This window comes from Emys orbicularis, chromosome 11, assembly GCF_028017835.1.
Source record: "Emys orbicularis isolate rEmyOrb1 chromosome 11, rEmyOrb1.hap1, whole genome shotgun sequence".
Taxonomy (NCBI): domain Eukaryota; kingdom Metazoa; phylum Chordata; order Testudines; family Emydidae; genus Emys; species Emys orbicularis.
Window position 1 is genome coordinate 67,853,223 of NC_088693.1, and position 23,950 is coordinate 67,877,172.

The 23,950-nt window shown below is 44.8% G+C and overlaps 1 protein-coding gene across 1 annotated transcript in view; it reads right to left on the bottom strand.

Moving 5' to 3' along the window:
• The window catches only part of ABCA12 (ATP binding cassette subfamily A member 12), a 126,771-nt gene extending 109,956 nt beyond the window's left edge, over positions 1–16,815 (bottom strand). The window contains exons 1-3 of the mRNA XM_065413187.1: positions 16,747–16,815; positions 13,858–13,951; positions 500–647 (exon numbers count right to left, since the gene is read on the bottom strand). Of these exons, the coding sequence (XP_065269259.1) occupies positions 500–647; positions 13,858–13,951; positions 16,747–16,815 (311 nt within the window). The remainder of the gene's footprint in view (positions 1–499; positions 648–13,857; positions 13,952–16,746) is intronic.
• Positions 16,816–23,950: the final 7,135 nt, after the last annotated feature.

The following is a 23,950-nucleotide window of genomic DNA, read 5'->3' on the forward strand; positions in this document are numbered from 1 at the left end:
TCTGCCCTGGCCCCTAGTGGGTCTAATGCCACCCATGCTTGGTGGATCCCCGGAAACCCGCCCACGGCCCGCCAGGGGGCTCCCGGTTGAGAACCGCTGCTTTAGGGAATATTGACAAAAGATGAGTGCACAGAGGTCCTGCTAGTAAAATATTAACCCATGCAGTGAGGATCTACGCCACCCCTGCATTTCTCTGGCAACCTTACTTCAGCCCTCGTGTGTGCATTGAGTGTCGGAAGATTTTCTTATAGTGGCAAGCATCAGGCAATTATAATGTTAGTACCAGCTCCTTCTATAATTATTTTAATACAAACATTTTTAGTGCCCAGTGGACAATTTGCCCATTATTACACATGTTTCTAAAGCACTGTAGTGCCTAGGACTGGTCTACAACTCACTGAGGGTGATGCCCAGAGATTGCAATCATGACGGCCCCCATACGTCACTGAATGGCTGGCTCCCTAGCCTATAACGACAAAACAGTTTCATATTCCCTTACCGCCTGAGAGGGGAGTTGCCAGGAAGTCTTGGTAACAGATCTTCTGGTGTGTACGGTGTGTCCTTGCACTTGGCATCTGAATCACAGAGCACGGTTTGTAGGAATGGGAAGAAACCGGCACTGGGGAGGTTCCGAGGGGCTAGGTAACCTGGAAAAAATAAATTAAAAAAAAAATCTAATTCCTGTGACATGGTGTTTTCTTCATTTGAATCTATAATGTTTTTCTAAGTTCAGGAGCTTTGGCTTGAGTCTCATTTATGCTAAGGCCCCTTCACACCACTCTGGCAATGCAAAGGGGACGTATGGTACTTGTGAAGGACATTTCTGCCTATGTTAAAGCTCCTTTAGCCTGCCAGAACCATGGCAAGGGGCCTTAGTGTAAATGGGAACCAGTGTTCCTTATTTTTACTAAGGTTTTTGTCAATACACACACAATGCAAGATTTTGAGAAGTGGGAAAAAAGATGACTATGTAAAAGATGAGAAAAGCCTTAGAATTGCGATGGCTAGTTCCTGCTTTTGAAAGGCAGGACTTAGCTCCAGCATAACGGCTAAACATCCATAATCACAGGGTGGATCTTCAGGGTTTGCTTGGGACAGCCTCTTTGCAGGACCACTGGCTTCTGTATCCAGTCCCCACTGAAGTAATGGCTCCATTGTGGCTTTCGCCACAAGTTTCATAGATGGGGCAGTGCAGGAGCAGATCTGGAACCAGATGGCTGCCCCTAGTGTGCGGGCTCGTCTGTGCTGATCTGTGCACAAAGGGGGATGGAGCTACCAGTGCCTGTCCTCCGGCCTCAACATGCGTGGGAAAGGCAGTATCAGCCTCACAGTGGCTGCATTCCCCCTGCTCCCCCACATCCCGTGTTCAGTGATCCATGATCCATATAGCCAGCCCAGGGGAGTAAGTGGGTGCCTTTATGTCCCCTTCCTCCCTTGTGCAATGCCATAGCCGGGGCCAGAATTGAGACTAAGGGTATTGCAATAAAACACCTGTGGCTGGCCCATGTCAGCTGACAGGCTCACAGGGCTCGGGCTGCAGGGCTGTAAATCTGCCATGTAGACATTTGGGGTCGGTCTGGGTCCTGGGCTCTGGGACTCCGTGAGGCAGGAGGGTCCCAGAGCCAGGCTCCAGCCCAAGCTTGAACATCGACATTGACATTTTATAGCCCCACACGCCCAAGTCAGCTGACCCAGACCAGCCGCGGGTGTTTTATTGCAGTGTAGGCATATCCAAAGACCCGGATCCTCAACGGTGTTTAGGTACCTAACTCTGGTTGATTTCAATGGGGTCTACATGATTAGAGAGGCCAGCATTTTAAATACAGTTTGCCCTGCCCTGCCCTTTGCCAGCCAACACAGCTCATTAAAGGCCCTTATTTTCAATGACGGCATCTCTAGTAAATCCTGAAGCTCTTTCACTTAATCACAGCATATAAGAAGAGATGCACAAATAATAAAAAACACCTGGCAAAGAAGGCTGCTCTTATTTCTTACACGGAAATGAGTCACCCACCTGAAAGCTCTGTGCGGCCTGTAATGGCAATTTATTAGCTTGCCCTTTAACCACAACAGACGACCAGTCACGCCTTTCCCTGATCTGGTCACCGCTTTCTCTCCATCTCTTTTATGGGCCCTAGCATTAGATCTATTACGTGTATTAGCGGTCAGCAATGCCTGTAAAGCTGAAACGACAGCCTGAATGGTCCCAGTGGTAACATCAGTGTTAGCAACATACCGAACACTCGGAACATACGGCTCTGAGTCAATGGGATAAATACATTGAAATCTAGGGAATCTAAAGAGAACGTTTTCCTTGCATTCCAGAACCCAGGTTTTCATCTGCAAGGGTAACCCTTGGGTGAGTGTGCTGTGACAATCCAGAGAGGATACTTGTTGTGCTGCCCCCAACTATAGAGCCTGGGCCCTTTAGCTCAAGCTGTAGTGGCACGTGCATTTAGCTGTGCAGGTTCCCAGGTCAATCTACAGTGTTTCAGCCATGATGGTGACTGGCACATCAACACCCTGAGAGGCTGATGCCTTCATATCAATGTCTCAAAGGCACCAGCTGTGGGCTGTATTCCACCTACTTTATGCCATTGCTGGAGGCTCCGACAAACAGATCCTTGTTGCACCTGCCCTGGATCCAGCCGCTTGTTTTTCCTGATGTGTGCCATTGCTGGTCTGGTCCCTTAAAGGCACAGTCCACTACACTGTACCTTGGTGTAGAAATGAGGAGAGGACAGCAAAAGTGCCTTGAAGCTGTTTTTGCACCTCCTGGACTTGCAGCCCCCCACCCCCCACCAGGTAAGGTACAGCAGCCACAAGGCTAGGGGTAACTAAGGGATGTACTGTGGCCCAGAACAGCTGGAATGTGATGTGCAGCTGCCATGCCCACTCATTCCTCCAGCTCGCCTCTGGCAGGTCTTCTATGCTGGGGCTGCAAGGGTTGGTAACAGAGAGCCCCTGGCACTGGGGGCATTCCCTACCATCTTTACAGCCTCTTTATGCCAGTGGAGCATGTTACTGGGCTAATTCACCTCTGACCACTCCTGGTCTCTCTGAAAGCACCCCTCTAGCTGTCACCTTTCTCAAGATGGAATCATGCCATTTTCCCACTCTTAGACCAGGCCACCAACCCCTGTGATCAACCGTGATTCCCAGCAGATCTGACTTCTGTTCAGTACCCGCAGTTCATTTCCCTCTGGGGCAATGACTGTGGTAACCAGCGACCCGACGGCCTTCTTAAAGGCAAGTATTATTTATCTGGGACAAAAGCATTTCTGAGAAAGGTTTCAGAGTGGTAGCCGTGTTACTCTATATCAGCAAAAAGAACAAGGAGTACTTGTGGCACCTTAAAGACTAACAAATTCATTTGAGCATAAGCTTTCGTGGGCTAAAACCCACTTCATCGGATGCATGCAGTGGAAAATACAGTAGGAAGATATATATACACAGAGAACATGAAAAAATGGGGTTTGCCATACCAACTCTAATGAGAGTAATCAATTAAGGTGAGCAATTATCAGCAGGAGGGGAAAAAAACTTTTGTAGTGATAATCAGGATGGCCCATTTCCAACAGTTGACAAGAAGGCGTGAGTAACAGTAGGGGGAAAAAATTAGCATGGGGAAATAGGTTTTACTTTGTATAATGACCCATCCACTCCCAGTCTTTATTTAAGCCTAATTTTGTAGAATATCAGGGTTAGAAGGGACCTCAAGAGGTCATCTAGGCCAACCCCCTGCTCAAAGCAGGACCATGCCCCAGACAGATTTTTACCACAATTCCCTAAATGGCCCCCTTAAGGGAACTCACAACCCAGGGTTTAAGCAGGCTAATGCTCAAACCACTGAGCTATCCCTCCCCCCAATTTAATGGTGTCCAGTTTGCAAATTAATTCCAATTCTGCAGTTTCTCGTTGGCGTCTGTTTTTGAAATTTTTTTGTTGGAATATTGTGACTTTGAGGTCTGTAATTGAGTGACCAGGGAGGTTGAAGTGTTCTCTGGCTGATTTTTGAATGTTATAATTCTTGACATCTGATTTGTGTCTATTTATTCTCTTGCGTAGAGACTGTCCGGTTTGGCCAATGTACACGTACTGCCATGTACTGTACAAACCGTTACAGTGGGTATGGCAACACCCATTGTTTCATGTTCTCTGTGTACATATATCTTCCTACTGTATTTTCCACTGCATGCATCCGATGAAGTGGATTTTAGCCCACGAAAGCTTATGCTCAAATAAATTTGTTAGTCTCTAAGATGGCACAAGTACTCCTGTTCTTTTTATTTCAGAGAAAACAGATCTTAAAACAACAGACGATATGTGGGGCGCAGGGAGCCGAGGTGGGGCAGCCAGGTTCCCGGTGGGGAGCAGGAAGTTGGGCTACTGGCAGGGAGCTGCACACAGAGCTGAGAGCCCGGGCTCTGAGCCCCCCACACTGCCCCTCTTAAGTCAGTGGAAGAGGTTCTGGTGAGGACACGAATCACCGACAGAAGAAGGGCAGTGTGGACATGAATCACCGCAGTAATTACTGCGGTGGCTGTAAATCAGCCTAACATAGGTTGACTTAAATGTATAGTGTAGGCATGCCCTTAGTAACCAGGCTCCATATCAGTATTCTTCTGTGATTACAAAGCATCACCACACCCATCACAGAGCAGAAACCAGGAAGTTCTGAGCTTTCACCTCAACTCTGTCTCTGGCTGGCTATATGGCCTTTGGTAAGCCCCAGCCCCAAGGGGCATCCAGGGCAGGAGTTGTAACTCAAGAATCCCTTGCTTTGTGGAGGAAACAATTTACAGCAGCGGCAGCCCTTTACTGAGTGCAGCTAATTCCCCCACTCACATCAGCTCAGCTGCACTGGCCCATCCACGGCGGAGAAATTGGAACTGCTTTGCAACCTTTAAATGTAACATTCATTATCATCATCAACACTGAATTTTGCATTATTTCTACTGCTATGCAATAGCTCAGCAGACCTTGGGGGCGGGGGATCCCAGAAATACTCAAAGCCCTGTAAGTCATATAATTCTCCCCTGTGCACAGTATGTCTTTCTGTCACTAAAAGCATGTGGCAACACATCCAAGGAAATGCCTGCCCTAGTCTTTCCCCTGCAGCAGCAATAACGACACTTCACAGCAGCATCTTTTTATCAAAGTGGTTTCACCCACCATGACAATATGATTCAGAACCCAGAGTTTTATCTTTTTAATAAGACATCCAATGGAACTCTGCCTTTGCTAGCAATGAAACACAGTGCATTCACACCCCTCTCGGTCAAAATCATGTTCCCTCTCTAAAAACACTTTAGGTTTCTTAATTCTTTACTAACTCTTAAAGAAAAGTACAAAATCCCAACCAAACAAAACTCACACCACAATGAGCTGCAAACCTACACCTGGATCCAGCTGGTCGGTGTCCGCACCCATGGAGAGACATATTAGGCCACATCTGCAGCTGCTGGAAATCATAGCACCGGAATGCCTATTCCCCAGGAAATCCCAACATTTTGACAGTTGTTTTAGTTCCAAATTGGAACAAAAAGTCAAAACATTTGAAATGTCCTGCAGAATGGAAATTCCAAAAGAAAAAATTGATTTGAAACCATCAAAATGTTTCATTTTGATAGAATAAAAACACTTTGCTTTGATTATGCTGAAACATTATAAATTATTATTGATTATATATAAAACATTAGCATTAATATTTGAATAGGATATAAAAGTTTAATCAAAATATCTTGAAACAACCAAGTCTAAAAAGAAACTTTTCTACTGTATCAAAATGAAATGTTTTGACGTTATTAAAACCGTAAAGTCAAAATGGTTCATTTTGACACTTTTCCACCTCAAATTCTGTCAAAATCAATATGTTCCCATGAAATGTTTTGGTTTTGACAAAACTGCATTTACTGATGGAAAAACTGTTCCATCAAAAATTTTTCAACCCGTTCTACTCAACTGAAGCCACTAAAGCTACACGGATTTGCACAAGAGGAGGATTTGGTCTGCTGATTTCATAGGCGCTTCCCATGAGCACAGGGGTCCTCTTGCAGGATTGGGGCCCAGAGGAATACAGCCATGCAAACATGACATGCTTAACTATATTCATGCGAGAATGTTCATTGAAGTCAATGAGACTGCTCATGCGAGGGAAGGTAAGCATGCACTTAAGTGTTTGTAGGATCAGGGCCATCATTACCAACACCAGGCAAAGGAAATCAAACTTACATATCTTGCATTTTCTACTTTAAACTTCCAGAGGTTTGTCTCTTTTACTTATTAATTTAGGGACAGGAAAAACCAGCACAGGAGCATGAGATAATGGTAAATGCTAATGACAAACATAGAGCCAGATGCTCAGTTGGTTGTAAACTCACAGAGAGAAGCTGATTTACACCAGCTGAGGATCTGGCATGTAATCTATCGACCAATACACTTCTCTACCTTTTCCTTATTCTCTTTGATTGGCCACTCTCCAACCCTGGTTAAAATGCAGTCTTGGTATAAGAATATGCAACTCCCATTTGGAAGTTACACTGATTTATACCAGGACTGAATCTGCTCTGCTGACTCACTCATTGGCTTCCTACTACTGCTGTCCTTAATTAATTTCTTTCTTCTTATGTGTCTACACCCTGTATTTCTGGCTCTTAGTGGTTCACTTTTCCTCTTCGCGTTCTCTGTATTCATCTTCTGCCTTGCAGCACCTGCCAAAGTTAATATTCTGTCCTACAAGATGGATGGGGTCTGAATGGTTACTTCTCGGGCCTTAAAAATGTTTGTTCCTTGACATTTAAGAATATTTTTCCTCCCTCCCTGTTCATTCTTTATTTGTTTCAGGCAACTTTTATGATCTTTTCGTCCACCCTCCCTCCCTCCTTTCCTCACAGAACTACCACTTTCTTGAGGTGAGAAACTTCTCTTACTCTCAAATTTGCCATACCATGCCATCATATTATAAACCTTATCAAGTCCTCCCATGCTCCATACATAAGACACATGGACTCCATAGAACACTCAACCTGTCAAATAGTGCATTGAACGTATTTGTGGATAAATTTGTTCATTAAAAAGCACTGTGTTTAATCTGAATGCTGTTTTGTCATTTGGAACTCATTAGATGTCTATTGTCATTTATATTTACTAAAATTTTACAAAATGTATAGTAAAAATATTTACATGAAAATTGACCTTCTTGGACTTTTCCACACAAAATGTTTAAATCTGCTGTGCATGCGATCTTCTCCCTTTCCCCATGCACAGTTCCGCCTCTCACTCTCTACTCCCATCCCCATCATGTCCCTCCCTTATGTTGGCAAGGAACTGTGACTTTATTTCCTGGCCCAGTCATATGACCATGGTCAGGAAGATAAAGATCAACACCCCGTCTCATGACACATGACTCCAGTGGCTACTGTTACACCCGTTGTGAAAAACATCAACTCCCTGCCTCCAGCCCAATGCTGCTTGGTGAAGCTCCAGAATTCATTGTTCCCAGCTTCAGATGTTCATTGCACTGTTCCCATAAGCCACACCCCAATCTGACATTCAGTCAGTTCATAACTTGGTGGTTACATTCCTGTCACCCATTTTTGCTGTTGTAGCCTCTCTAAGCTCTCTCAGTGTTTCATATGCACCATCCGTGTTTGGATCAGGACGCTGGTAGTACGCACTCCACCATGTTTTCACAAGCACAGATTCTACCTCATGTTCCTCCACCAAGAAATATTCATTTGATACAGGCTATGGCTACTTCTAGGTATATAGTTGCTCTCTTGGCTTTGCAACCTAAATCATCTCTTCTATTTAATTTATAACCAGGAATTGTGGTAACCCATTAATAATTCCCATCTCACCCTCTTTTAAAATTACCAATTATATTCAGGTCTTATTCAGAATTTGCCCCAGGGCATGTCATGAGGTGATAAAAGGGGGCTATGGAGTGATGAGAGGTTAGAAACCGCTAACCTAATACCAGTGTTCCAGCTAGTCCATTTTTGCTTATTTGCCTTCTCATGGGCTATATGAGAACGTGTAGCTTTTAATTCAGACTGCTGCATTATGTGCTTCTTCTTATGCTACTGAATTATTGCTCCTTGTTCAACTTCTTCCTTCCCCCTACCAGGGCTGTAGTTACTGTCTGCTTGCTTTTTAAAGGATATATAGTTCCAGTGGAACTTCTGCCATCTTCCTTAGAAGATTTCATTGTGTTACCTGAAAGCTGCTCAGAACTTCCCAGTCTTTCCCCAAGTCCATGTTTATCTCTTTAATTGGTGACTAAAACTTTATTGTGAAGAATAATTTGATAAAACTCTGTACAGAATGCAACTATTAACCTCCAGGCCTGGCATCTGATTGTTTATTAGACTGCAATTGGCAAAGCTAAAGAAAAATTTGGAAGTTTTGTTCAAATATTTGCCCATCAATGTGGATGCTTCTCCCAACCTTATCCAGGAAATCCTGACATGTTGGATCTACAGAAACAAGACTCTTCTACTTCCAGCTGGGCTGGACGTTGTACAAGAATAGCCTATCTCATTTTATTTTGGCACTTCCACATCCAGGTGAAACCCAGAAATGCAGAGCAGTGGGAGACGTGAAATATAGTGAAAGAAAAGTAGAATATTCATAAAAAGATTTGGTGTGAGGTTTTCAATGGTAGTTGAATGGGATCAAAATCCTTATTTTATCTGAACCTATACACCCATTTCTGGTATCAACCAGGTAGCATCAACTGATCCAGATGAGTCAAAATCTGAACCTTCCCAAATTAAAGGCAACTATTCAGCTAAAAGCACCTGTATGAATATGAGGTTTCGATTTGCTCCATTATAAGCATGAGGGCCAGACACTTAATAAGGTCCAGATCCAGAATTCCCTAAAGTTTGGGGGTTTCATATCCAGGGCCTTGGAGCAGGCCTCTCGCAGGCTGAATGAAAAAATATTGAAGTGCACAAAAATGGGAAGGAAGTTAAATGCACTCCTTCAATCCTTAGAAAAATATCTGAATCTCGCTCTGGATAGAAGACTAAGGTTGTTCCTATTTTACCAAAACTCATTTGCTTATCCCTCCTTTATTTACATCGAGTGATGAGGCATTACCCCACACTATCAATATGGGGTAAAGAGTCTTGTTAAAATATTGACCAGTTCTGCCCTAGCAACAACTCTGTGACCTTTAAGGACTACTGACATGAGAGCTCTGGGCATCTCTTCAAAACATAGCTCTGACACCAAATATACATATTAAAAAATCAAACAACTTCAGAATTATCTGCTGACTGACCCAATAACTGGCGGGTCCATCCCTAGCTTTATGAATCTGGTAGTAAGATATTACACATGAATGCAGGGAAAAGGATCTCATCAAAAATGGTTAGCAGCTCGTCTCTGCTGCCAGCAGTATGGTTTATTGTGACCAGGGGCGGCTCTATGTTTTTTGACGCCCCAAGCACGGCAGGCAGGCGGCTTTCGGCGGCATGCCTGCAGGGGGTCCGCCAGTGCCGCGCCATCAGCGTCCCCGCCGCCGAATTGCCGCCAAAGCTGCGGGACCGGCGGACCTCCTGCAGGCATGCCGCCGAAAGCCACCTGCCTGCCGCCCTCACAGCGACTGGCAGGCCGCCCCCCGCGGCTTGCCGCCCCAGGCATGCGCTTGGTGCGCTGGTGCCTGGAGCCGCCCCTGATTGTGACATACTGACAAGAGTTGTTGGCATCTCTCCAAAAGTCAAGACTGAACTTGGCCCAGGAGAAATGAGCAGGCATCACCTACTGATAAGAGTTTTACCATTGACTTCAATGGGAGCAGAGTGAGGTTGGTACCGACTGCTTTTGGTAATTCCACTCTAACCAAGGCTTTTCCCCTTCATTTTCACAGTCATGATATCAGTGCCCTCTGTGGCCAGCTGGCTCCCACGTGGTCTTCTGCCTGAGCATACAGTCTGCTGGTAGCCTCATACAAACCATTCGTTGTGGTGATCTCAATCCAGTGCCTAATGGGCAGGTCTCCACATAGCAACAATCACCATCACAACCGATACGAACTGGCAGTCTGTCCCACAGAGAGGCCAGGGCTCAGCTCTATTGGCTGTCCCTGCACGACAGGTTTGTATCAGCAAGGAGAGAAGGAAACCTGCAACATCAATGAGCCCTGAACTAGCTCCCTAAACATTTGTGATGGGGGTTGCCACATTCTTTAGAGGGAGAACAAAGTATAACAGTCTGAAAACTCAAAACAAGTTTTCTAAACTATACAGATTCCAATTCTCAGGTTCGGCTGAACTGTGCCTTGGCAAGGAACCAGGGCAGGGAGCGAAGGTGGCCTTAAAGAACCAATCTAGCCAGCTGATCCTGAGGCAGACTCATCCCTTGGTGCAACTTATAGCCACCTGGGCTGCTTAGGTAGCTGCTAGAGACTTGTCTGCATGCTGTCCTTCAGGGTGCTTGTGATCTGCTTTGCCCTGGGGCAAAGGTTCTTCCCTCCTGTGTCACAACAAGTTTTTTTAAAGTATCATTTGTTAAAAGAAAAACTTCAAAATGATCAGAAATGTCACCTTTTATCAAAGCTTTCCAATACGGAGGAGAACATGAAGCACTGCAGCTCCTGATAGCAAGGCCCCAACCCAGGAAAATTCAAGCACATGCTTAATTTTAAACACGTTTAGTCCTATTGCCTTTAATGAGCTTAACATTGAACACAAGGTCATGCCCTTGGTGTCTGGAAGCTGATTTTACAAGCTAATTTAGGGGTCATGAGTGAAATCCTCACTCATTGAAATCAGCAGCAAAACTTCCATTGACTTCAGTGGGGCCAGGATTTCACCCCATGACTGATGCTGAACTGGAAGTGCAGGTTTCCCCTGTACCACCCATGAAGTCAATGGGAGTTGAGGACGCTCAGCACAGTGCAGGAACCATTCTATTCATGTTCAGCTGTGATCATCCTCTCTGTAGTACCTGAGCGCTTTCCAGATGCGCCTTTGTGACTCGCATCTGTCACCTGGGGTTCTTTCTTTCTCTCTCCTTAGCCCCAAAGTGAAACTGTTCAGGGCTTTTAAAATTTCTATTATTAAAAAAAAATGTACTATATGTATCTGTCTGCTTCTGCTACACAGGTAGGACCCTGTGTAAATCCTGGCTCACATGCCACAGACAAATTGTGTAACCTCTACTTTTAAACTGCGGCGTGGCATTTCCCAGTATTAATCTCAATAATGATTATCTCGTACCTCAGGATCTCACTCTTGAGTTACTAACTTAGAGCCCAATCCGGCAAGCAGAACTCCCCTCTGAGGCCAATGGGAGTTCCACACTCGGCGGGCTTTCAGCATCCACGCCAGTCCTTGCTCATGGCAGAACATCCCTCCCACTTTGTACGTTACAATACAAATGTGTAGGGGCCGAGGTTAGACTCAAGACTGGCTTTCAGCACAAGGATCATCTTTCTCTCTGCACTACTCCCTACCCCCAAGATTACTAGTGCCAAAAACAGGGACATGCTGGATGATGGAAAGTAGGGGAAAGACTTCATGGGCAGGGAGGAGAGCATTTTTCATGGAGGGCCCTCAGATGAGGGACCCTTTCAGGGCAGAAATGATGTACATTCCTATCACATTAAGAGCACACAGTGCATAGTTCTGCTCTGTGCACTGGCCCTTCCTATGCAAAGCAGGCTGTGAATCAACCCAGTGACATCTTCTTTGTAAACTGTATCGAGCACGATTCCTCAGAAAGTCCATGTCACTGGAAGAGCGGAGATTATGGTCTAACTGGAGAGCAATGTACTTGTACTTGGCAATTCAGTGATGGGTGCATTGTAACTGGGCAGCTAAGCAAGAATATCAAACAGTTGTCTGAATCTGGTTGTTGTTTTCAAGACATCATGCAATGAATGGAGGATGGGGATCAGTTTCCTAAGGAGAGCATATACCGAGAATAGAAAGATGTGAGGCGGCAACAGAAAGGAAAGCAAAGGAGTAGAATAAAAAGGTGGAGGAGCGGGATAGGAAGATGTGGTGGGGTAGAGCAAGTGCCAGTCAGGGCTAGGAGTTTAATTTATGTTCCTCGGCAGACTGAGTGGGTTGAGCCCTTAGGGATAGATTCTATCTTGTACACATTCCCATGACCCGTAAGACCATCTGGGTTGCCTGTGTGGTGCGGGGTGATGTTTTTTCCATAGTTACTATGCAGACTAGTTAATTTTTCTACTCCGAGAGTGAATATTTTACTAGGCATAGCAAATAATGTACCTGACCCATTTCGGCTCTTTTTCTGTTCCTGAATTATCTGCAAACAGCATATTATTATTATTATTATCTGTACTGTTGTTGCAGCTAGAGGCATCAGTCTGTGCTAGGTGCTGTACGGGTGTGCAATAAAAAGATACTCCCTACCCCAAAAACCTCCCAATCTATTTAATCATTATTGAACATTAGTCAGTGAATTATTCCAGACCGGTCGATTGCCTAGGAGCCAGTCCTATGGAGAATTTGATATTAAGATTTGAGCTGTGTTAGTCTTGACTGGACATAGTTGCAGACCTCATGGTACTTTTAGGTTCCCTGATTAGATGAGAAAAGTCGGTGTCTGAGAAGCTCGTTCTATCTCTCTGCAGCTTATTCTCTTTCCTGACTGTGCTAGCTACATGTAATAATCTGTCCATTGCTACATGAGTGTAAACAATTCCTTATGCTCAGTGATTGCATCCTTAAAAATATGCACTGGAGCCGGTCAGGAAGCACTGGGTGCTATAGCCCTGCCCCTGCCCCTTCTCTCCTATCCCCTGTCCCACTCCCGCCACGCACCCTACATCAGCACTTGCAAGGGAGTCCTTAGAAGGCAGATTTATGGCTGTTTCTGTGGTGGCTGCACCAGGGGAATCCTGCTTTGGACAGATACAGGGCTTTTAGGGCCCTTTACAGTGCTACAGTCCTTTTCCGTGCTGTAACAGGGCCACAGCAGGGAGAAGGATTTCACCCCACATTTCCAAGTGTTCCTCTGTAACTACGAGAGCTAAAAACCTACTTTTTTACAAAAATGAAAGCCGAGCATGTAGTCACATGACTCCAACAAAACAGCAAATATTGCTCATCTTATGATAAAATCCCAAGAGTTGGCAACACTGGTTATATGCAAACAAAATGGAATGCGTTTAGCACCAGATCTTCAGCTGACATAAAGAGGCAGATCTCTTTCATCCATTGGTGAAGCACTGGAATGGGTTACCTAGGGAGGTGGTGGAATCTCCTTCCTTAGAGGTTTTTAAGGTCAGGCTTGACGAAGCCCTGGCTGGGATGATTTAGTTGGGGATTGGTCCTGCTTTGAGTAGGGGGTTGGACTAGATGACCTGCTGAGGTCCCTTCCAATCCTGATATTCTATGATTCTATGATTTACACCAGCTAAGGATATGGGCCCAAATCCATAGAAGTATTTAGGCTCCTAACTTCTGAATACAATGGAAGTTAGAAGCCTAAATACCCTCGTGGATCTGGGCGCGGGCCATTAGCTTTGTACTTACTTTCTTTGCTGAATAGGAGTGTCTCATACTGCCCTCTCTCCCTTTGTTTATCTAGGGGTTTATATTGCCCCCCATTACAGTAGTATCTGAGCAGATCTCAATGCGGAATATGTGTAAACCCCCTTTCTAACTATGAAGGTAATATGAAAGACCTGTAAATAAAAATAACCTCAGGAGAGCATAGACGTTTTGTATGCAGCATTCTGTACCTAAGGAAATTTCAGCTGGAAACGATAGAGAATTGTACATGTAAAGGAACCAAATACTTCAAAGTAATACTTCAGTCACTGAAATGGGAATTAAATCCCAAAGAAATAGAAATGTTCCAGTTACTTACAGTTTGGTTGAGGCTCCGGAGGGAATTTGATTCGGACAATAGCCAGGATTATAAAAACAATCAAAGGCCAGGAAATTAAGGTGAACGACCAAAGCTATAAAACAGTAATAAAGGCATATTTGTTATATTGGTTGTATTGGTGAGCACCAGAACTTGGTTAGAAAGTACAATTACCAATATGTATGTATCATAATTAGTATGCTGTAAATAGTGGTTGTCTTGTTTTGAGAGGCAGTGTCGCTTCGGGTTTGTCTTCACTACGGAGCTAAACTGGCGCCTCTGCAATCGATGCAGTGGCATCAATTTTGCGAGTCTAGTGAAGCCATGCTCAATCGATGAGAGAGCACTCTCCCACCGATTTCTGTACTCCACCTCAACGAGAGGCAGAAGCAATGTCGGCGGGAGAGCGTCTCCCGTCGACATAACATAGTGTGGACCCCACGGTAAGTAGATCTAAGCTACGTCGACTTGTGTTACACTACTAACGTCACTCAAATTGCGTAGCTTAGATTAACCAGCAACTGTAGTGAAGACAAGCCCTTAGTGGCTAGAACAGGGATATGGAAAAGTAGGGTTCTACTCTCGTCTCTGCTACTGGGTGAGCTTGGGCAAATCACTTGTAAAGTGGAGATGAGGATAGTGACCTCCAAGCGCTTTGACATCTACTGATGATAAAAACTGGGTATTACTATTATATGTACACTATTAAAAACCAGGTAGTATTTATAAGGGCAATAAAATTGCAAAATGACCTTAAGGTGATTCACTTGGAAATACCAAAACACAGGAAGGTTCATCTCTTAGATGGAGATAATGCTAGACAATAGTAATGGCAGTAGTGTCAAAGTTCCTGGGATGGTGGTTATTATGCCAGAAGTCAAAGCGTGAGAGGATTGGTTTACTGTCAATTGTGCCCAAAGCCGACCCATTTTAAATGTATTTTTCAACAATATTCATACTTTTTGAAAAAAGCTATTATCCACACAGTTTTCCAAAAGGTGATGAAATGTTCTCTTTACTGAAAACCCAGAGGTAGGCCCATTGCCTAGGAGCTTGATTCATCTCTGAGATACACCATCAGAGGGAGGATGAATCAGAGGAACTCCAGCAAGGCCAATGGGGCTCATGTGGACTTACGCCCGTGTAACTGACAGCAGAGCTGATTTCTAGGAGTGGGACAGAGAGTCTTTGCATTGTCCAATGAGGGAAACAACTCCACCAAATCAGACACAGGAAAATGCTCCTTCCCATTCAGCGGCTATTTGCACAGTTTCAGCATTTAGCAACATTTTAGCCTTTAGAGACAACTGATTTACATGCCTTTTCTTCTCTGTGCTATTTAGAATACCAGTATGTCACTGAAAATAGTACCTTTATCATTCTTTTACATTATTACCCACTTTCTCCTCCTCCCCTACAATCAAATCTCTGATGCATGTTGTTTAATTAAGAATACCTTGAGCACGTACACACACACACTCGCATTATTACTAATGTAAACTCCTGCAACGTAATTGCAGGCCAGGGTGTTGGGAGCAGCACAAGAATCAATGATAGACAAATAGACACTGCTGCTTATGAGGAGGCTAGGAAGATCTGCAGGGCTGCTGGGTGCACCATGGGAGGAAATGAATTCTGAGTTTCTCTCTATAGACAAGTCCTTGTTCCTTACAGTTTGGGGCCAAAATGGCCCCAGGGTCACCATCTGTGAGAAGTCTCCCCTTAGCAGCACTCTCTTGACAGAATTAGATTTAGCTGCAGACATAAGAACAGCCATACTGGGTCAGACCAAAGGTCCATCTAGCTCAGTATCCTGTCTAATGACAATGGCCAGTGCCAGGTGCCCCCAAAGGAATGAACAGAACAGGTAATCATCAAGTGATCCATCTGCTGTCGCCCATTCCCAGCTTCTGGCAAACAGCGGCTAGAGACACCATCCATACCCATCCTGGCTAATAGCCACTGATGGACCTAATCTCCATGAATTTATCTAGTTCTTTTTTTAACCCTGTTATAGTCTTGGACTTCACAATATCCTCTGGCAAGGAGTTCCACGGGTTGACTGTATGTTGTGTGAAGAAATACTTCCTTTTGTTTGTTTTAGACCTGCTGCCTATTAATTTTATTTGGTGACCCCTAGTTCTTGTGTTCTGAGAAGGAGTAAATAACACTTCCTTATTTACTTTCTCCACACCAGTCATGATTTTAGAGACCTCAATCATATCCACCCTTAGGTGTCTCTTTTCCAAGCTGAAAAGTCCAAATCTTATTAATCTCACCTCATATGGAAGCTGTTCCAGACCCCTAATCATTTTGTTGCCCTTTTCTGTACCTTGCACTCTGCCCACCTGGAGCTAGCAGCAGGATCAGGTCCTTAGTTCAGACAATGAACATATCAGATATGGCCATGTTCCTGCATCGGGTCCTGCCAGCATGGACCTCTGGACCCCTGTAGAGCCCCATTGACTTCCGTGGAGCTTCACCTGGGTGCCCAGGGTCCATACTGGTGGATCCTGATGCAGGACCAGAGCCTTTCATAGAACCATAGAATGTCAGAGTTGGAAGGGACCTCAGGAGGTCATCTAGTCCAACCCCCTGCTCAAAGCAGGACCAATCCCCAGACAGATTTTTGCCCCAGATCCCTAAATGGCCCCCTCAAGGATTAAACTCACAACCTGGGTTTAGCAGGCCAATGCTCAAACCACTGAGCTATCCCTCCCTGACTTCAGCTGACGCAAAAATACAAGTTTTCACTTCCAGCCTCTCCTCCTCTCTCTACACCTGTCACTTGCTCCCAAAGGCTTTAAAAACCACCGAACTTCCCTTCCCTCCATTCCGTTGCCTCAGACTCTCTCCTCACCCCTCCAGCAGCTTCATTTTCATACTCACAGGCTGCCTCTTGACGCTCAGCCAATTCTTCCACAGCAGGATCCGCAAGTGCTGAAAGAGTGAAGCCATCCTTGGGAGAGCCCAAGCAAAAGCAGACGAGCAGCTTCCTCTCTCTCCCCCCAGTCTCAGAAAGCAAAAATTTATGCTCTGACCCAACCAGATTTGCTACATCCAGCATACGAGCCCCTTCCTCCTCCCCACAGCATAGCTTTGGAGCGGCTACCTGAGCCACTCGTAGCTGCTGTATTCCCAGTAAATCGAGCTCCTTTCTCTACTGCAATAGCTCCTAGCAAATTCAACAGGTTATTCTTCTAATGGTGACAGACGCAGCAGCCTGTAGTGGCTTGTGTTAATTATAATATCCAGTCTCTCTTAACTGTGCTTTGTTCAATCCCGGAGTGATAAAATGGGTGGCATTCCAAGATGCATCTGCTGAAGTTGCTACACGCCTTGATGAAACTACCTATCTGCCCACACATTGCACCTGAGGAAGAGGTGTCATAAAAAATGCATCAGTAGGCTGCTTGCCAGGCCTGTATGACTGGTCATATTTCTCTGCCCTCCTTTAACTCACACACAATGACTGGAAGTCAAAATCAGCAGCAGCAACATGTGCATTCTTTGCTTAGCTAAAGTCAAATTAGCCGTATCTACATGGAGGTTCTATTAAATCTAAACTTAAAGGAAATTATTATAAGAATGTTAAGGATGGAAAAATACATTAATTGCATGTAAAATTCAACCATCATGGACTGATCCAAAGGCCCAAATTTCTAACTTGGGCTTCCTTCCTGTAGGCTCAATCATGCAGTCTTCACTCAGGCAAAACTCTCATTGAACTCCATGTGACAGATGCAATGTAATGGGAATTTTGCTGCAGGACTGAGCCTTTTGTGAGGTTAATTCAGATCACTGGTGTGATTTAAATATCATTTTTGTTAGTGAATTTTCATGCTAGTAGCTAGCTAACTAGGAAAATTAGACAGATAGCTAGACAGCTGGATAGCTGGAAAAGTAAAGATAGACAGCACAGTGGACAGCATCACCTCATACAAGACATCTAGCATGTATGAACAACTATGAATTGTGGAACTGATATGCAATTCGCTATGGAATAGCTCAACAACTCAGCCAGGTGGGAGGATCTGGGCAGCTCTGATTCTATGTAGAAGAGGGCAGCTGCACACACACGTACATGGGCACCTTGCCTGGTAAGGCTGAGTTCATTCTCAAATTCAATTTAACTTAGGTGTGACTCAATCCCATAGTCAGGAGTTGGGAGAACAGCAGTGCAGTTAAACAGTGAGTGGGATTTATCTATTATAGTCTAAGGCCACTACTAGAGAAAAGTTGGGAGTAAAATCTTTGACCTGAAATCTCTCTTACTACAGAATCTTGAGGATTCAGGTAAAATGGGACACACACCTACCCTCTCACTCAATCAAAACCATAACCTAGTCAGTGAGGTTTGGAAATAAAGTTGGGCCATAATCAGAATCAGTTATCTGAATTCTCCTAAAGTCTGGGGCTTGGGATAGCATAGGAGCTGGATTTGAAATACCCCTTGTTTTAGTTTTGCAAAGTCTATATGTCAACAGCAAGTCTATGTAAACCAAGACCACATCCAGTTTTGCTCATCTCCACATTTACATATAAGTCACTACGATTGTTAGCGACTTGAATAAATGTGGATTTGGGAATAGGACCCATCTATCTATCGACATTTTTATACTACGCCGATCACCACATGATCTGGATACCTCACACAGTGTTCATAATCATGAAAGTCCCTTCTTACCAAAACCACAGGCTTCTAGCTCTTGAATTAAAAGATAGTCTTCCATATCTGTTAGATTAGAAGTATGAGAGAGTTTGTCTCTTTTGGTGGTGGAAGACACAAGCTTTCAAGTTTCCAAGAGTTCAAAAGCTTGTTTCTTTCACCAGTTCAATAAAAGATATTACTTAACCCACCTTGTCTCTCTCATATCCTGGGACCAACATGGCGAAAAGAACACTGCAAGCACATTAAAGTATGACATCTATCTATCTTTCTAGTCAGCCACTAGACAGCTGTACAGTTCCAAATGGATACACACTCAGAACTGTGACGCAGTATTGTCTGAGCTTCTAAGCAGTCAGGAAGTTTAATAAATTCACAGATTCTAAGGCCAGAAAGGACCATTGTGATCAGCTAGTCTGTTCTCCTGTACAGCACAGGCCAGAGAACTGCCCCCAAATAATTCCTAGAGCAGAGCTTTTTAAAAAAAACATCCAATCTTGATTTGAAAATTGTCATTGATGGAGAATCCACCATGACCCCTGGTAAATTGTTCCAATGGTTAATTACTTCCACTGTCACTCATCACGGTGATGAGTGCAGTAGAAATGGATTGGTAAATAGGTAGATTAGACTGGATTTGGCTCCAGGAGTGGGCCATTTCCTTGCCAAGAGAGAAATGAGTTGACACAGGATACTTAATCCTAATCTGTATTGCTTTAAAATGTGTACACTTCTGGGGATAAATTTTAGATATACCACTTTATAAAAGCACATTTTATAATGCATATTTCCAGTCAGATGGTTTGTGTGTCTAGTTGCTGTAAGATTCTGCTTGTTTATTCCTTGTTATATGCAGGTGTCATTCAGTATCACTCACGCCCCTCTCTCCCCCCACCGGTGTTGGTGCCAATCAAAACTACCTCCATGCTACAGCTAATCTGGACCTGCCCCTTCCCAAGAGGAAGACAATTTGCAGCTCAAGAGCTCAGCCAAGTCCTTCCACTTCCAAGAGGACTCTTCTCCTCACATAATGAGTACTACAGACTCGCTATCAGGTGTGACAATGCGATAACAATTGTCTAAATTCCTGCCTTTACTGCATTTAAGCATGGAGTGCTCTCCCAGGTCAGTAGAGCACTACGCTTATCAAAGCTTTATGCTACACTGTGGCTATGATAAGTAGTAATTCTGCAGTAGCCATACTCCAAGAGACGTCTCCTAATTCAACTGGCTGCGCCCCTTGGAAAATCAATGGGTTTTTTTCATTTCCCCTCCTAAAAACTGTTGTGTTGTGTCACTAGTGCAGGATGCCTGGTGCGTAAGGTTATGTCTACCAAAAAACAAAAACAAAAACAAAAAAATACATGCCAGCCACGCTCAGAGGCTCTGAGATTTGCTGACCCAGGGTTGTTGTTTTTTCGCAGTGCAGATGTACCCAGGGCCGGTGGAAGGATGTTTCACGCCCTAGGCGAAACTTCCACCTTGCGCCCCCCCATCCCCGAGCCCCTGCCCTGAGGCGCCCCCCCCCCCCCCCCGCGGCAGCTCCCCCCCTCTGCCCTGAGGCGCCCCCCCCACGGCAGCTCCCCCCCTCTGCCCTGAGGCACCCCCCCCCCGCGGCAGCTCCCCCCCCCGCCCTGAGGCGCCCCCCCCCCCACGGCAGCTCCCCACCTTGAGGCACCCCACCGCCCCAGCTCACCCCTGCCCCGCCTCCTCCCCGAGCACGCTGTCGCTGCTTCACTTCTCCCGCCTCCCAGGCTTGCGGCGCCTAAGCTGATTGGCGCCGCAAGCCTGGGAGGCGGGAGAAGTGAAGTATCCACGGCGTGCTCGGGGAGGAGGCGGGGCAGGGGTGAACTGGGGCGGGGAGTTCCCCTGCGTGCTGCCCCCCCCCCCCTTGCTGCAGGCAGTCCTCCCCGTGCTCCACTGCCCCAGCTCCCTCCGCCTAAATGCCAGCGGCGACTGAGGTGGCCGAAGATCCGACCGCCGTGGTCGCTGCCGAAGAAAATGGGGCCCCCCAAATCCTAGTGCCTTAGGCAACCACCTAGGTCGCCTAAATGGTTGCACCGGCCCTGGATGTACCCTTTGTTCTACTCCGCATGGAGCTGCAAGAACGGTTCCTATATGAGGGCAAATACAAAAACCAGCTTGCGGTCTTTCCCTAGGAAAGGCTCTATTTACATGTAAAATTATTACTCTTCATAAGCTTAGCCTTCCCCAGGCACTGTGCTGATGTCTATCAGCATTCTTGAACCAGTCAGCAGGCCAGCGTTCGTCTCCAGGTGACAGTCACATTCGGATTGGAGAGCCTACTCTTTAGATCTTCCATAGAGCTGGCTGAAAATTTTCTCCTGAAACTTCTTTGTTGTTGAAAAATTGTTTGACTAGATGAGAAGTTTTGCAGAAAGTAACAGCTTTCCTTGAAAATTTTCAACCTGTTACTGGAAAACCCCAACCCAGAAAGTTTGCAGCCAAAAACTGAAAAAAATTAAATTGGTCAATTTCCCCCCGGTATTCAGTAGTTTGAGGATTTTTTTTCCCAACAGTTTTTGGACTTTTTTTTTTTTTCAGTTTTGGGGACTCTTCCTGTTTATTTAAAAAAAAATCATAATTTTCCATGGGAGAAAAAAAACATTTTCCAACCAGCTCCGCTGATTTACCAAATATGGTTATAAACCCACTATGATTATTAGGCTCCCCATTCCCCCACCCCACCCTAAGAGTCAGAAGATACAGAAGTCTAATCCTGTCTCTGTCACAACACTTCCCATCTGACCTTAGGGAAGTCATTTACTCCGTCTGTACCTCCATTTCCCCATTTATAAATTGTGAGTAGTAATGTCTACATCCCTGTCCTGTGTTGCTTAACTAATTAATGCTTGTGAAGAGAGCTGAGGTGCTGGGGTGGAAGATGCTATGTAAGTGCAAAGGGCTGAATGGGCTGCCACTGTGCATTCCCCAGCCGAGCTAGGACATGTCCTCTGCATTGCGATGGCACTGGATTACCAGGCCAACTCTGAGATCCTGTGTATAATATCTCATTTCTCTGCTGTTCAGGGTTGAACAAAACATCGTCACTGCAGGGATTAGAGCCTGGTCATAGGTGTGATTAGAAATAGCCTGATTGCCCTTGATCAGTGTCTGAATGCATTAGCTGCTCCCCGGTGTTTTCATTGCCCTTAAAGGAAAGTGGTACGTGGGCTGACAAAAAGTCTGACCCATTTTTCCATCCCGTTGAGTCGTAGCCAGGCACTTGGCAGTGTTCCATTGAATCCTCCTGCAGAAGAATATTCAAAATAACAGGCCAGATGCTCAGCTGGTTAACACCCGCTGAGGAGCTAAATTCCTGGGGGTCCAAGCACAAAGCTCTGTGGTGACCTTAACAAAACAATACATGAAACTGGATTTGATCAGACAAGGCAACATTGTCAAACACACCCTAAAAAGAGAACAGAACCTCCAACCGCCTACATCCAACTCTACACATATAATACATAACGACAACACATACGAACGCTATTGTGGACTTGACCTCTATGAACTTTGGCATATATAAATGGGGAGAGAACCACAGATACTCAGTGGAGAAGTTAAACACGGTTTGCAGTGTTGTTGAGCTATGTAGGTCCCAGGATATGACAGACACTAGGTAGGTGGGGTAATAGCTTTTATTGGACCAACTTCTGTTGGTGGAAGGTACAAGCTTTCGCGCTACACAGAGCTCTTCTTCAGGTCTGGGGAAGGAAGCAGAGTTAAACACTGTGGAATAAGCTGCAGGATTTTTATTTTCTTTCTTTTTTCCTCTAACAATAATCACAATACAATCCTGACTGCCTGTTCCAAGGCAATGTACATGCAATTTTGGTTACTACTTCTCTCCTTGAATCTCTTTCACCATGAGTCACCCCCTACCTAACTCAGACAGTCTGCCCAGGTTCTTCTGGGCTAGCTGGCAAAATGGAAGGATCTTTTTAGGATGGGATCGGGCAACAGAAGGGACAAATTAGCCTGGCCCCCGAGTTATTAGCATTGCTTAATTAGCTGGTTTAATTGTTGCTGAGACACCCAAATTTCACACTTGCTGAAATTAAAGGGAACTTTATAATAATGGCGTGGAACGGGGGGATGAAGAGAAGAGGTGAATTCAACAAGCAAAGCCTGCCTTGATCCTCACTTCCTGTCCCCCGCCATTTATTTTATCATTGGGCGAATGGGTCTTTTCTCCTCTCACTAGAAAATTTGGGAACTCATGTGAGGTGAAAAAGACTCAACAATTCCTGTGCCGATGGCAAGATAGTTCTGCCACACTTGAGCCAGCTTTGTGACTTGCAAAGCCAAAATGACAATTAAAAAGGCCCTCCCCTCTCCGTACCTTGGAGCCAGTCCTAATGGCCAGAAACAACTTGAAGAGATGGCAGAGCAACTACAAGCCAATGGCATTGAAATAACAAAGACGGAGCTGTTGCCTGCAGAAGAGATGCATCTTCCCTGCATAGGTTCGGAAGGCTGTGAGGGGGAGTGTGTGGGTTCAGGAACTGTGAAGGAAATACTCCAAAGACTTTGAAGGGACCACAGCCCAGGAGAGCTCAGAATGTAAACAGACAGGGCAAAGGATGGGAAGGGGAAACAGAGGCACAGACAACTTAAAGAACATACTCTGGCCACTCATATAGCAACTAGGAAGAGGATCAAAAGTCCCCATTAGAACCGGGCAAATAACTGATTTTTTTGGTTCTCTGCTCAAACTGAAAAATTGTGGAAAACATTTATTTTGGGTCAACCTGAAATGAAAATTTTGTGACGACCTGAAAAAGTAAAAAAAAAATTGTTTCGGGGCAAACAAAATGTTTGGTTTGAACTGATATGAAACATTTTCTTTCCCTCTTTGAGATTTTTTTTAAACCTTTTTAAATTAAATTAAAACAAAATTCAAAACCAAATGTCATTTCAAATACAAAAATCCAAACAAAAATGTCAAAATGAAACTCTTAGATTTTGGGGGATTTTTTTTCCCGACTGAAACAATTTTGATGAATTCAACACAAATTCGTGAAATGTTCTGGGCAATGGGAATCCACATTTTTCACACCAAAAAACAACGTTTTGTCCAAACGATGTGACCCATCCAGCTCTAGTCCCCACTTCCCAAAGCTGTGCACAGCTGCCCACTACTCTATGCTGTGAGTAGAAAAGTGTGATTTGTGTCTGTGTCAACAGCATTTTCTAATGCTGGGAACACAACTCTAATTTTAACTATGTGAATGAGGCTCCAGCAGGGCGAACTTCTTCTTGTCCGATTGCCATTTACAAATCTGACTCCATTACTCTCTTGAGCTGAATAAATTGCAGAAATAGACACATTTGCTCTGGGGGGCAAGGTAGAAAGGGAACGGATTTATGGCTTCACCATTCAGCGCTTTGCCAAGTTCT